Source organism: Amyelois transitella, chromosome 14 (genome assembly GCF_032362555.1).
Source record: "Amyelois transitella isolate CPQ chromosome 14, ilAmyTran1.1, whole genome shotgun sequence".
NCBI lineage: Eukaryota > Metazoa > Arthropoda > Insecta > Lepidoptera > Pyralidae > Amyelois > Amyelois transitella.
The window spans coordinates 4,411,007-4,427,035 of NC_083517.1; the positions used below are offsets into that span (position 1 = coordinate 4,411,007).

A 16,029-nucleotide genomic window follows, 5' to 3' on the forward strand; every position below is an offset into this window, starting at 1 on the left:
TATTATTTTAATCTTTACAAATTCTTTTGCACACAGCGTTGATGTAAGAGCACCCTAATATCAGGTATTCTATATTCAAAAGCAAACTCCACGAAATAATGGCAATTTTTTAAAATGAGTTTTTGCTTCCTCCAGATGAACGGACATCTGGCTTAATATAAAGCCCTGAAATCATGGTCGAATGGAATCGGGAACAGTGTTCACGGTCCGTTTGTTTTTCTCCTTATATAAGATTTTTTCTTCTTTCTATTATGAGAAACCTCATCTTGCCCTCTTTATGGTTACTTGAAGCGCTGTGTTGCAAAGATAAATCGTGGCCAATATTTTTTGAGGCTTAACTCCGTATGTTTTTGTAACAAGGAGCACAGACAAGCCAGATTACTTTGATGTAGATATACCGATTGATTTACATACATGACTTTTTCTGTCTGGTAGCGCACGTGTAAGTTATGTGTTTTCCTATCCCTTATTCGCCTTTTGCGACATCTATGGGAAAGAGATGGAGTTGTCCAATTTTTTTTTCTTTGGTTTGATAAACTTTTGTAATAAACTGTGTCGGGAACCACACGGCACGGTTTATTACAAAAGCTTATCTACATCTGAGTTACTAAAGCTGCAGATGACTGCGTAGGTATGAACCTACGCAGGCTTCTCAAGAATTAAAAATACAAAGTATTGACATAATTCCAATAACAATATTGTATGACAAAAGACTATAGTAATACGCGTGGGAAATGCCGTTGTCAACAAGTTATATCTAAGAAGTTGTGTTCAATCGTGATGTTTGTCCCACCTTACCCCTGGGATCGTATCGTCAGCAATATTAGCGGTAAATAAAGGTTAAATTGTATTTACATTTGCCTGAGGCATTCTAGTGGGCGAGAATATTTACCCTGGCTCTGCATAATTTATTGAGAAAATTATCACTATCAAAATAACAGTGTGAATTGGAACGTTGCAAGGAAAATACTTGCAGAGCCAGGGTGATCCTAAAGCGTTTATAAAAGAATGGTTGATGAAACAGGTAGCTGGAATTTGGACTACCTTAGACTAAGAAAATTTGCAGTATGTACAAGCAAGCCAAGCCAAGCCAAGATTTATTGAGGATAAGTATTGAAATAATACATATATATAACGCACGTATATCCCTTGCGGTGTAGATAGTGCCAACAATCTTCAGAAGACCGAAAGCCAGGTTCAGCTGTATGACTTTTTAATGGAATTGAGATTTCAATATTGATTGGTTGCTAGCCCATCGCCGATCCCAAGTTTATTAGCATGTCCCTTAGTCGCCTTTTACTTAAGCTATGGGTAAAAGATGGAGTGCTATTTTTTAGTGCCGGTAACCACACGGCACCATTGAAATTTAAATAATTATTATTTCAGTTTATGGATTTCTATGGCGACTATCATCTGAAAACACATTTTTAGACAAAAGTTTCGTCGGCGATCAAAGACATAATACAATATTTTTTACGCATAGGTTAATTCAATTAATCACAGCAGTTATGTTCAATAACTTTTATCAAATATAATAACTGAAAGCCAATGATTCGTAAAACACAAATAATAAATGAATGAACTCAGCAAGTCAGTGAACATCGAATTTCTACTCTATGGTAAGTTATTATTATTGAACCCAGTGAAAACTTGTTTTTACCATTTTTTTTTGAGACTAAAATTGAAATTGAAATATTAAGAAAGACTTCGAAAGAAATTATAGATGTTCAGATTTTATGAATTCGGCATTATTTTATCTGTTGTGTTTAGTGAAATCGCTTATACAGGCTTCTCGCGGTGGAATATTATTATTTGTGGAAAAAAAATGGAGTATGTAATAAAGAAATATTTAATTTGTCTTGAATGTGGTATCCATAACAACTTTGTTGACGTATTTGTATTCTTACGTGCATTAAAATACAATTTTAGTTTTAAGAGTGTATGTGATATGTTACCTCACTCTAAATATATCATCCCATAGATTCCTATGAGATAGCATATTTATAAACTGCGAACTTGTCGAAATTTTGAAAATCGTAAATTAATTTTTTTATTTTGCCATATTAAATATGAATCTACATTTTACAGCTATGAAATATGTAACAATTTATTCAGAATATCACTAAAAAAAATACGACGTTATATTGAATTACCTTTCTACTTTGTTCGCTAACTGTACATACAATAAAAGTTTTCGTACAAAAGGAATCCCGCGTGTGAAATAAAATGCTTCGAAAGTTTGCTTATGATGTAAACGCAGGCGATTGTATTTCATAGGATATCGAACATTAAGTTCCTTGTATGTTATATGAAGGTTTATGATGAAATTAAGTGATTTAGTTGAGAGGTTCCCCTGAGCTGAACGCAAAGGTAACTGATTGACTGACTGATCTATCAAGAGACAGCCCAAACTACCGGACCGATGAAGCTGAAATTGGCATACAGATAGTTGCTATGATGTAGGCATCCGCTAAGAAAGGATTTTCCAAAATTCCCGCGGGACGGCAATAAGCGGAATTTTTCATTTTTGGCGGATCAGCGGGCGTACTCTAGTTTTAAATACAAGTTTAAATCGTCATCGTTCTAGCATTAGTCCTGGTGTGGTTCACCCTGGTCGCATCCTCATCAATCTGTAAAGGAGCGCGGGATCCGCTTATGACCACGATCCGGTAGGTATTTACACGAAGCCATTCCCGTATGACTTCCGTAACCATTAGCTGAAGCTTAGGGCCGCCGCCATATTGAATCTTGGATACACATGCAGTTGCCCGAATGTGCAGGATTTCTCACGATGTTTCTCATCTAACAAGCATTGGTAAGCAATTAAAGCAATGAACCTTACCTAAAAAAAACTGGTAGGATTGAATCTTTGCAACAAGCTTACTACCGACGCGACGCTCTACTTGTACAAAGTAAACCTATGCGTAAGTAAACGCGACATCCCCTTGAGAGTCACTGTGACTTAGTTAAATGCAGGCAAATCTGCAGGCGTAAATACTGTAGTAATAAATATACCTTTGTTTACAAGTAGAATGAATTTAAATAATGTAAAATTTATGTAAACAGATTTAATATCGCATCGACAGTTTTCAGGTAAGTGGTAAAATAAATCTGTGTAGGTACGTCGTTATCGCGGTGATAATTCAACCACACGCAATAAAATTTGCGAAATAATACAATTAACTGTCACTCGCGATTTTACTACGAATTTATAGTGATGTTCGAAATAACATATGAAGGTTCTTTTCGAAAATCAATGACAAATATTGTTTATTTTATCTAAAGTATCATAATTATACTATATCAAGTATAAAAAAAAAAAACAAAAAAATAATCTAATATTTCTCTATTATGTAACAAATATTAAGCCTTAAATTCTACTATAAAATCATTAATGCCACACTTATGACACAAAATTATTGTTAAAACAATAATATTTTTTTTTATTATCCTATAAAAATCTTCATTTAGGTACAAAATATGATTGATCTGATACTCAATTAAAAATATATGTTAGGTTTTGTCTGATCAACAAAAAACAACTCTAACACTAAAGCTTGCTTGTTTTGTTTATGTAAATGGTTTAAACAAGATTAAGTATATTTATTAAGCATCATCAAGTCTATTGCGGACTCATTAGTCTACTACGGACATACAAACTATCAGAGTCGGTTTCCTCGATCTTTATTATAATGATTTGATTAATAAAGGGCTGATATAAAGAAATCAGTTATAGGTAACTTACTGAATTATGTTTAGCCTATAATTAATTTCTTCCTAACGTGCCTTGCATATTGTCCACAGGAAGACTTGAAAGCCACTTTGGTTCTCTGATGATTACATCCTAAATTTATTTACTAATAGCGTAATTTGATGAGCTAATGGTTTTTTTTAATACCGTTGGATTGGGTTTCATTATGATATAATCCATTTCTTTCTTCACATACTTTTTTGTTGTCTTGGTTTTCATTTAAAATGTCTCGATTTCCATCCATTTTCTCGTCCTTTAATTTTTTAGAAGGATTTAAAAGGACCTTTATAAGTGGATCAACCGGTGCCTCTACCATAAGGAAGAATGGTATTGACAATGCATACGACAGTAAAACGATACCCATATGCTGTACAATCTGTTGAAAAGAATACTATTTAGAACATATACCAGCAATATTTTACATGAAGAATGTCTGATATTAACTTTTCGTTCAATCACGACATTATGAGAAATAATTTTTAAAGAATATTCATCTGACATTGCATTCAAAACAAATCATAAAAAGAACTAGATAATGCTACGTATCTCTTTCGCATAAATTAAAAATATTAATAAACGTCATTGCTAAAATTTAGCACTGCTCTGACACTGCTGTTCTATAAAAGGTTTTGGGTACACTGAGAAATATTGCTTTGGAGGTCAACTTTTTAAATGTCTACTAACCATGGTCAAATAATAGAAGTGCTCAAGTTGTGTTTTGGAGCCTGCTATTAGAGGCACGAAGTTCATATGTAACAAGTATACTGAATACGTTAACCGAGCTAACACCGCGAAACCGGGCCATCGCATGAAATCACCAAAAACTCCTGAAAAGATAGACAATTAAACAGAATAATTAAAAAAACAATTAAAATAATCATAACACATTTTATACCACTATTATTCAATACGCTAAATTGCAAATATTCGTCTTCACTATTTATACTCACTATCAATGTTCATTCCGAATCCTATGATCATGTAAGCGGTCGGAAGGCCAAAGATAAATCTATGAGTGCTCTGATAGATGATTCTGATCCACAATGGAGTGCGACTATCTTCTTGGTAGAACATGCAGCCAGCAAAGAAACAGAAGACTATGACAGGCACACAGAGACGGAACAGAAGAACATAAAGCTGGAAATGGAATAATTTTATTAATATTATAGTTACAATACAACTTCTTTTATTATGACTTTTTTAACTGGATTATACTGAATATACTTAACAAGTAACTCTAGTTGTTCTAAAATGAATTTTACAGATATCGCAAGAGTTTTACCTTTCCCTTAAACACTATACGTTTCTTCTGCCATTCATATAATTTGACAGCAGTTATCATTCCGAGTATAAAGCACGACATATTGTTATGTCCGAATACGTATGATTCATTGAAATTTATGTCTTCAAGGTCCCGCAGAAACCTGAAAATGCACAAATGCATATTAATAACTATTAAAAATGTACTATTCTTAAAATTAATTTTGAAAAATAAAATGTTCGAGTTGCAGTCAGAAATGTAAAAATTATTGATAATGAATCATATTTCTTGCTAAATATATCTAAACCAAATGATTTATGACAAAAGTTGAGCTTGAACAATGAAACAATGTTTTGATTTTTATTTTTTCTAGGTAGGTATACTTACTCCGGGGACTTGATAAGCATAGCATTCAAGTCTTGAAAGAATACATGCAATGCTGGTGGCACAAATGACAACAACAACAGGACCCATAACATCGTCATCCGCCAGTGTTTTTTCGTTAATAAGTATGCGCTTATTGCCAAAATTAATATTTGAGTGTCTGCCGCTATGTGCCTAAAATGGTAATATATTTTTTATTTGTATGGACTTTTTATATTGGTCTTCTTCCAAATGTTGATACTTAACTTAAAATATATTATTATAACTTAATACAATTAAATAATACACTTATATTTAAATAAAAAATATACAAGAATATATTTTATAATATTTAATTAAGTACGTCTTTATCCCTTCCGGGGTAAACAAAGCCAACAGTCTCAAAAAGACCGAAAGGCCACGTTCAGCTGTATGGCTTAAAGATGGGATTGAGATTCAAATAGTGACAGGTTGTTAGCCCTTCATCTAATAATAACTAATTAAGAATTAATTAAGAACTGTTATATAAGATGAACACCTTGTTGTACCTACTCATATTATGCAAACAAAAATTTGTATTTGAATTTTTTTTTTAAAAAAGAACTAATTGCAGGCTTAATAAACTTGGGATTCTCATTGATGAACCTAAAAATCTCACCATGTTTGTATCGCGCAGAACTTATTTTCCTTCACATAGTTATTGATGAAGAGGAGATGGGTCCACCAGTACTTCTTGCAGTCCCCAACGACCGGCGTGACGTATCTGTTCCAGAGAGGGCCGGAGCCCATGAATCTCATCCACGTTGCGGTAAAAGCTAACATTACCGAGAGTGACGGGATTAATCTGAAATTGAGACAGATAGCTTCAAAAACTTCTTTTACAATTGTATTCAGTTTATAAATCTAATCATTGATTATAGTTTTTAAGTCATTATTATAATGTTTGATGCTTTATGTAGTACTTATTCCATAGGTATTAAAATTCAAAGACAGTCATGCTTCTGAAACCTGTAATAAGTTTTGTATTTGACAATAACAGACATTGGCAAGCCATTGTGACTATTTTAAATGGTTTGTCTAATTAAATAAAATGATTGATATTTCATATAAATCCTCACCAGAAAGTCAATTTAAAGATCAATTTTAAGCCGCATAAATAAATGACTATATTTACCTTAAATATCTCACGAAGAAAATTTTTGACATTAATTTCCATGATGATGCAGACCGCGAGTGTTTGTCCAAAAATGGCTGTATGTTGTTTATCAGAAGAAAACCGGAGAGTACAAAAAATATTTGAACTACAATCATACCATTGTAGATTACTTGATAATGGGGTAACTTATATGACTGAAATTGAAATGAAATTATATAGGTATTCAACTTATTTCTCTTTTTACCACATTTTAAAATATAATTTTAATATAAAAAATATAATCCTCGATAGAAGGTAAGGAATAAAAATGATTTATACGTACCCTTTCGAAATCATGAGGGTTATCAATAAAACCCATCGTGTGTACCCAGACTACATGTCCTAATACCATCATGTAAGAAGCAGATACACTAAAAGAAAATATTATGGATAATGAGTCTAATCATACAAAAATCTTTTAGGACAAGTCAATAAGTTTTAGAGCATTGAAAGAAATTAAACGAAACATTATTTGAAAATACCTTAAGTGATAATATTTCAAACTTTTTAGTTTTATGCATGATTTTGGAACTCCTCTAGATAGTTCACATACAACTCAAACATCAAGTAAGTTTAAACAGAAACGTGATACTATCAAGAATTGTTAACTAGTTTTCGCGCGTGACTTCTGAGATGAGAAATCTATGTTGGGACTCTGATTTCGTAATGTAACTATTGAAAGCAAACTTTCTATAACAGCTACTATTAATTAGCGGTAAATAAAATATTATTAATTTAAAACATGAAGCATTATATTTTCACCACCGCGACATACCAAATAATAATATACATACATACATATGGTCAGGTCTATATCCCTTGCGGGGTAGACAGAGCCAATAGTCTTGAAAAGACTGAATGGCCATGTTCAGCTATTTGGCTAAATGATAGAATTGAGATTCAAATAGTGACAGGTTGCTAACCCATCGCCTAAAAAAGAATCCCAAGTTTGTAAGCCTTTTACGACTTCCATGGGAAAGCGATGGAGTGTTCCTATTCTTTTTTGTATTAGTGCCGGGAACCACACGGCACTTTACAACATCCATAATAATATAAATGCGAAAATAGGTGTATTTGTTTGTTGTCTCTTCACACGTTATCTTCTGAATCAATCATCTTGTAACTTTGCGTGTATATAAATTAACGCGGGCAAAACTGCGGGTAAAAGCTATATTCTTCTTTTGTTACTACGATAAAATATTTTTTTTTAAACAAAGACTTACGTTTGTTGGTTTTGCGTATGCGTTATGGTTCAGTCACCTTTTCCTTAAAAATATTCAGAACAAAAAAACTTACCGCACAAAATTAATTCCATCTAGACTTGGCTTGTCCGGATTTGACTTTGTTGTTGAAAATAAATACTTCCAGTTCATTCTCAAAGAGAAACATAATAATATTTTTTGGCCTGAAAATTTTAAAATACTTAACATCTTTAATTATGTACAACTTTTTGATATATATTTCATAATCCACGAAAAAAGATCCACAAAATTATTTCCTTGGGGCTGGAAACTGCTTGATTATAAAATCTTTAATTTTGTATTATGACGTACATGAAGCGAAGCAATAACGAATTAACTTAAATTTCATTAGCTTTTTTTCACAAGTCCTTTCTTTTAATAAGCAGAAATCTAATCCTATTGATAGTTTCATAGGTTCACAGTGTAAGTACGAAAATAGAAGTATGCTCACCTTTAGTCAAATCATTTCTTGAATTTTCATCTAGCATTAGATCGTAAATAGTTGCAGTAACATTCACCAGTATAATAATGAGTAATAGTGTTAATACTGCCCAATCAAAAAAAAAATTGTCTTCCTTCTGACTTTTCTAAATTAATTCAAAATCATTAATATATTTGATTTAATGTGAAATTACCCACTTTCATATATTTACATGAAAAGAAAATAAGAATTATCTAAGTGTTCCTGATTACATTCTGAGCGTTAGTAATGTTACTATTAAGTCCGGGGTCCATTAATTACCTAGGTTATTTGACAAGATTATGATTAATGTACACTTCACATAAAATATCGAATAACCTTAAGTTTTATTTTAAAATATTGAAGAACTCCTTCTGTGAAGCCTGTCAAAATAAAACAATGCTTTATAAAAAAAACCGCACAGACTTACCTTATCACAGTAAAATATATCAGAAACCCTGGCTTCAAGACCATACTTTGCGAAAGTGGTCTCATTGTTACACTTGTCCAGAACATCTTGGAGATCAGATTGTGAATCCAGGTTCTTGTCATCGATAAATTTTCTACACGTTCTTGATACGCATATTCCCTTTTCCTGATACGTGTGGTTATAATGTGTGATAAGACTTGATTCTGTGTAGCTCTAAAAATAATAAATAATTACAATAAGACTAGCTCCACAATCGTAGGCATTAATAAAAAAATATGTAGCGAATATCTGCGCCATATCATTAAATGCAATCTTCATTTTATATAACTATTTATCCAAATAATTTAATAAACTATTTTACCTTTAATAGCTTGAGTAGTTTATTGGAGGAATCCGCCAACAGCTCAACTTTAACTAAACAGTAAGTGCCATTGTTAAGAAGACAACTGTGGTAGTTGTCGAGTGAAAATAGAGGAGGTATCTTGTCGTATTGCGCATCTACAAATTTATAATAGATGTAAATTATGTTAAAGAAAATTATGGAAGTACAAAGTATGAACTAGAGTCATATACAATTGTTTAACTTGATGCTTTTTCAGAGTATATATAAAATTGTTTATGACATTTAGGTAACTAGCCTCTCGTGGTCAAATTTGATTTGGGCAGATTGAAGGCTTGTACTTATACATTTTAATAAAAGTAACTGTTTCTTACTCACCATCCAAGTCAAAAGCAAAATTATTATGAAAATAAAGTAAACATAAAATCAGAACTTTGATCATTCTCGATTTATTCTTATATTATTCTTATTTCTTTTTAAAATTGCAAAGAAAAATTTGGAGAAATCAGAAATTACAATATATTTCAGACTATTTTCAGAATACAATGTATTTCCCAAAACTTCAATCAACAATGGTGCAATGTTGAATAATTCACCAAAATATAACTCATCGCTATCTCATGATCATAAAAAAGATAGCTAGATAGGATTCCGCATGTCGCAGAAAAACCCATCGGTACAATATGTTTAAGAAACCGACCACTGGGCTCTGGTCCAGAGATGTAAACGAAGATTTAACGTCATAAGGTAGAAGATGCGTAAAATCAAATCATGCTTCTTTCCCGACATAAACACAGACTACATATTTCCACTTGATACAGAAATTTCTTTCGTTTAATCCACACTCTTAACTTGACCTTTTGGGCAAGACGTCTTCTATTTGATTAAATCGTGTAAGCCTTCCTCGTCTAGCAAACCTTTCAACGTTTCCATTCATACTCTCCTTGCATATTTACAAAAAAAACTATAAATGTATGTTGTATATAAATACATTTACAAAAAAGAGAAAAAATTCCAAAATTTGTTTTCTTGGTTTCTGTTACACATCTTTCAGGTTTTTGGAAAAATATTGAATGTACAGATTTTAGATTTTTAATGTCTTATTATATGTATAAATATTAATTGCACGAATATTGTGTTCAATAAACACGTGTATTTGAATTTATGTAAATATACGTTATATTACGTTGAATACACATCATATTCCTTTGTTTTCTCCTTTCGCAGGTTGACAACCGTTGAGTTGTACAGTCTTAAAAACAAACAAATTTCCCCAGTCAGGTCATGATGGAAAATGAACTTTTTTTATCTACAAAGACTCAGAGTCTTGGATCTTTGTAAATAGAAAACGAACTATGAAATTTAAATAGAAAACGAACTATGAAATATAAATAGAAAACGAACTATGAAATATGGTTACTGAACGCAGTTAGAATCCCATGAAATCGGTCTCAAACTTACTAGAGTGATAACCTAATTTGTGTGATAACTGCAGTCAATAAAGTGTAACTTACTTGATCTCCGTAACAACAGGACATAACTTTTATTACCTTTCCAAAGCAGGTGTTAATAAGATGCCGAAGACTGTTGTTGTGCTTCTGCCCAGGAAGACTGAATTAGATCGAAGAAATCTTGGCTAGACGACACCGAAGGTAACGGAGAGTAGGCAACCAATACTGGAGGAGTTTTTTAGATGCAGCATCGGTTTGTTTTCAAACTTATGCATATAACTTTCGAAAAAAGTCTTTAGTACATACCAAGGTGCACCTTACCGATTCAACCACCGACGCTCTTTCTTCCTTGTTTCCCTTATGAAAAAATAAAAAAAATAACTAAGGATGCTGATGATCAGACAAATGCAAAGACGTGTCAGAAAGCGGTTTCTGGTCTGCAAAGAGTGGAAAAAAAGAAAAGAAAATTTGAAGAGAGATGAAGGCAAATTATCCAGAAAATTAGACAGGGTCGCAAAACTTTTGCGGTTTATAAATCTTGGGCTCACTCATCGGACCCTCTCATCAAATACCATTATCACATCAAAATATAATTTTAAGATATTCGGATGAGAAAGGAAAAGTACCTACAGTCGAAGGTTCGGAATATGTAGTCTTCCGCATGTCCAATATTAAAACAGTCCACCTTTTCAATAATAAGACAAAACCATAAAAAACAGTAACCATTTAAAGATCCGTACTATCGCTAATCAGAAATACTTCATAATTTATGTATGCTTATTTTTTATATCTTAATAATTCACACATCTCCGCTTTCCAGAGAGTGGTCCTGTTCCCAATGGTAGGTACTGGGTTCTGTTAGGCACTTGTTGACCAAAATCATCAATTAATATCATGTAAGATATGCTTTGGGATGTAAAGATGATTGTATGTACATATGTATAGCTATGTTTAATATGTTTATTTAAAATATGTTTATCAATCAAGAAAAATATTTTAAAATTATATTTAATTCACATTCCACGTGCTCTGCTTTATAATATTATGTAAAAATATTTAAAAATTTTCTACATGATTCATCTAGTTGGCAGTGAAAATTGAATTTACGAATTATGTCAGATTTATTAACAAAAAAAAAACAGCAAATTATCATACAATGAACTATCAGTTCTAAGAAATATTAGTTTTATATCAGAGTCAACTCTTAATGAACTTAGTTCCCCATTCTTTAGCTTAAAATAGTTTTTATTGAATGCATTTTTTATCAACTAGAAACAGAATTATTCATAGTACAGTACGTTAACCTAACCTAAGCTAACATCTTTTTTATTCATGCATAGATGAACTAAACTGTCATATTTTAGCTCACGATGCAAAAACAACAAGTGTTTGAGTTTAATGATCTATTTGTTTATTCTTGTAGCTACCCTTTTTCCTTTTAGTGCATAAATGTGTGGCAATTTCTTCACCTAAAAAGTATAAATGCAACCTCGAACTCTAGATACCACGCCATTATAGATTAGGGCAACTTCATATTATAATTAATATTCATCAAGTGTATTCTTATAAGTATGTCTGTGGTCTTGGCCCACATTTTAATTATGAGATTATATTTATCATTTATTTGTCATGTACAAAAATGACAAGCTTTCGTTTTATTATAGGTAGTAGATTTCTTTTTTGTTGAAACGATATATAGTAAAAGGCAAAATGAATAAATATTACTATTACATAATGCCGAATAAATTGACTTCTGCCTCTTTAGAAGCGTGAATAAATCTGAATACATAACAAAAAATCCAGGCTGACTCATATATCAAAGTACAGCTGAAACCAGTAGAATTTGGCATAAAGATTGTCCGAACTAGTTTCTCGCGCGTCTACGTTCACGTGTCAGAAAATTCTAGTATATATGCTGTTTTTTTTTCAACTAAATATCTACTTTTCGTGAAAAAGTATAAAATGCTTACTAATGCCTCCATAGTATATGTCACAATACAATATACAATGCCTAGTGTAAAGTCGATTGTAAATATCTGTGGAATCAATTCTTATTCCCTCGTCTCCACTTCATCCACATTCATCATGTTATTTTGTCAGTTAAGGATACTCTCTACAAAGGTAGACAAAGGTCCAGAAATATAACTTTTAAAGAAATGACGCAACTAACATTAAGAGAACACTTGAATTCTTTCTTTAAATTTATTATTAAAAATTAAAAAAAATGTCATATAAAAAGAAATAAATAAAGAAATGACAAAATAACATTTTAGTCAAAAAGGCCACCCCGACTCACACAGGCAGCATTCCCCATATTCGCTGTATCGCGGGAGAGATACATTGCATCAGGTACGATTCAGCGCGGTGATCAGAGCCCTTATTTTTTAAGCGCCTTCTAACATGCCGCACAGAATCCTTTCTTTAATATTCCTCGAGTTGTTTTTGTTAGTGAATGTCATTGATTACCAGATTCATAATCCTTACGTTTTTTACTAAAACATGTAAATAAAAATGTACATACAAATCGAATACAGTACTTCTCTTTTTGGAATTTGGATAATTTATATGAGAGCGGTCACTCCACAAAATGAATCACAATTTTGCGTGCTTGTTTGACGTAATGAGCGCTTACAAATTTAAGGTTGCGAAACATAAAAGCGCTAATAACGAGCTAAAAGCAGCTCTAAAACTAAGCAAAGACATTATTTTACAGCATTTATTGCTTACCGCTTTAGAGTAAAAAGTCAGGTCATGATGAATACCCGAAACTGATGAGCTTACATGAAAAGAGTTGTGAATGTGGAAGAAATGAAAAGATAATGCAGGGATCGTGGCAAGTTAAAAGTGTAGTCTCTGCCCACCCCTTCGGAAAAGCGGCGTGATTTATGTATATGTCTGTATTTGGAGTATCGTTTGATTAATTTGGCTTCAAAAATATTGTGATTAGGATTCATTGTTTTATTTTTACTAGATTTAACGTTTTCTTCACAATATACGCAGCTACAGAATCCTATAAAGTGTGATCAGATTCACACTTAGCTAGTTTTAATACTTTAAAATTAAAAATCACGTCATTATCTCTTACGGGGTAGACAGAGATAATATTTGATTCGAGAAGACTGAAAGGTCAAGTTTGGCTGGATAGCTAATGGAAGTTTGAGATAGTGACAGGTTTCAAGCCCGCCGCCTGAAAGAAGAATCCCAAGTTTTTTAATAGCCTTTTCCTTGATTGGCTTATGTAGTAATCTTCACATGCGTAATCATACCAATAAGGGTTATCATTTTTATTATGTTACATTTAGTAGTCACTAATGATCATAAATAAAGGTCTCATAGTACGACTAGCTATTTCGCGGGTCTTCGCACCCGTAGGATTTTCCAGAAAAAAGCCTATGTTTTTCCTAAACGTCTATTCTCAAACCAAGTCATTTATGTTGTTTAAGTGGTTTTTGAGTTTATTTATTACAAAATACAAATCTTTTCTTTTTATTATTTGTATGTATTACACAGATTCATGTTCACACTCATGCTCTTACGATACTGTTTTATTAGGGTTAATCACGGTCATACATATAATATAATATAATCACATCTATATCCCTTGCGGGGTAGACAGAGCCAACAGTCCTGAGCGGACTGATAGGCCACGTTCAGCTATTTGGCTTTAAGATAGAATTGAGATTCGAATAGTGACAAGTTGCTAGCCTATCGCCTAAAAAAAGAATCTCAAGTTTGTAAGCCTATCCCATAGTCGCCTTTTACGACAAATCACGGTCAACCAGTACAATGTGCGATATTCCCAAACTCCATAACATAAAAATATTATGTAGATTATAAGTAAAAGGACAGTAATTTATTGAGAGCATTCCACCGTAGAACCGACAAACAAATAAGTTTCATATTCGGATTACTGCTTTTTGTTATTGCAAATTTTGTTACGAACATAAAGATAACATACATATGTTATTAAACAATTTGTAAATAGAAAATTGTGTAAATTTGATCTCGCTCATACACACACTCACTAAATGAATGTTGCTAAATTTGATTTCTAAATATTAAAAATATATATATATATATTCTCAGAGATCACTTTGTGAATTTTAATAGGTAATTATTTTTGAAAAATATCAGTCATCATAAAAAGCAAAGCCAATTATCAGCCACATGCTCCGTCAAATTGCTACGGAGAATCAGAAATATGCTCTGTTGAATTAGTTATGATTTTTTTTCCCAAAAAATATTTCTTATGAAAAGTGAAACTTTTTTGCGATAGTAACATTGAATACTTACCTAATTAAAAACGAACCGTATGCATATATGTATTCAGGGTTGAATATAACCTGATCTTCACATTTCTAATCCTTGGGACCATGGGAACCAATAGGGTACAAACTTGAGAAACACAAGGACAAGGATTATGAATCACACGATCAAAATTGCATTGCTTACCTTTATGTAATTCAAAGCAAACGTTCTGAGTCAGCGACGCTCCGTGCAAATAATGTAGATTACGGTGAATCCTAATACGGTCTAAAGGGGCATAAGGGACCGTGAATAAGCGATGTATCTTTCATAAACAAGCAAGCCTAATAACCGTTTTAATCTCGGCTTTAAAGCCAGCACTTACAAAGGCAGATTGGAAAAGTTTTTTCTTTCAAAAGTCCAATTAAAGTTGTTAAAAGCAATTTCCCGCCGTAGTGTGTGCTCACTGGACGCACTGGATGGGGATCTCTGAATTTTTACTATTCTTCATGCAATATTGCCATTTTCATAGGAATTTTTTTTTTCGGCTGTAAGGTTTGACATCTGCTGCAGTTTTAATATTAAGTAAAGAGTACTAAACCGACTACTGTATTGTGGATAATAAAAAAGTTATAAAAGTTAAGTACAAAATGCACCTGATTCGATTTCATTTGCGAAATATATATATATTTAACAGTTTTAGAAACACTGTTCCTATTTACACTCGGACACAGAATACTTAACTACAGAGACCTGACGTTTGTTTAGTTAGCCTTTTAGTGAAATGAGTAAAATAATTAGTTAACAGTTAACTGTTGGAGCTCTAATAAATCGCTTTGCAGTGAATGGAATTGGAAGTACAGTCAAGAAAAAAACTTAAGCTTTCAATATAATTTGGTTGCAACTGCAGTTTCAATGGAACTGCTACCACGTTCCGTCAACCGCGTTTGTTGTACTATATATATAGCAAATTAAACATAATGAGTAAGCTTCGAATTAAGTTCGAAACTTGCGTTCCGAGATACTAACTTTTTATGGTTTGTATTTTTGTCATAGTATCTAATTTTAGGTACTCAGTACAGTTCATCGGCTAGAATATAAAGCTACACTTAAATTTACATACTTTCGCATTAATGAATTAACAGGTTATTTTCTATTTATAATTTTTTTTAAATATTAAAACTTTAAAAAGCAACAATCAAAAAAAAATCGGTGGTAATTTGTTTTTGATTATGGGCATCCCGACTTTGCATCGCGAAATGTTTGATTAGCGGAAACATATACATTTGTAC

The 16,029-nt window shown here is 32.2% G+C and overlaps 1 protein-coding gene across 1 annotated transcript; it reads right to left on the reverse strand.

The window, feature by feature from the left end:
- Positions 1 to 3,352: 3,352 nt before the first annotated feature.
- LOC106130876 (nose resistant to fluoxetine protein 6) lies at positions 3,353 to 9,611 on the reverse strand. The gene is made up of 13 exons (XM_013329813.2): positions 9,420 to 9,611; positions 9,063 to 9,199; positions 8,702 to 8,914; positions 8,263 to 8,398; positions 7,867 to 7,975; positions 6,854 to 6,941; positions 6,550 to 6,725; positions 6,034 to 6,219; positions 5,400 to 5,570; positions 5,034 to 5,175; positions 4,702 to 4,888; positions 4,436 to 4,578; positions 3,353 to 4,127 (listed from the first exon to the last, which is right to left on the reverse strand). The coding sequence occupies exons 1-13, from the start codon at positions 9,481 to 9,483 to the stop codon at positions 3,879 to 3,881; spliced, it is 2,001 nt and encodes a 666-aa protein (XP_013185267.2). The 5' UTR covers positions 9,484 to 9,611; the 3' UTR covers positions 3,353 to 3,878.
- Between the last annotated feature and the right edge of the window lie 6,418 nt (positions 9,612 to 16,029).

What these genes read in the sequence shown, in the direction of transcription:
- LOC106130876 (XM_013329813.2), bottom strand. Translation starts at nt 9,483, where the DNA reads ATGATCAAAGTTCTGATTTTATGTTTACTTTATTTTCATAATAATTTT. An exon ending in TTTTGCTTTTGACTTGGATG is followed by an intron (nt 9,200 to 9,419) that starts GTGAGTAAGAAA and finishes ATAAATTTGTAG; the next exon opens with ATGCGCAATACGACAAGATA. An exon ending in TTCTTCGTGAGATATTTAAG is followed by an intron (nt 6,220 to 6,549) that starts GTAAATATAGTC and finishes TCTCAATTTCAG; the next exon opens with ATTAATCCCGTCACTCTCGG.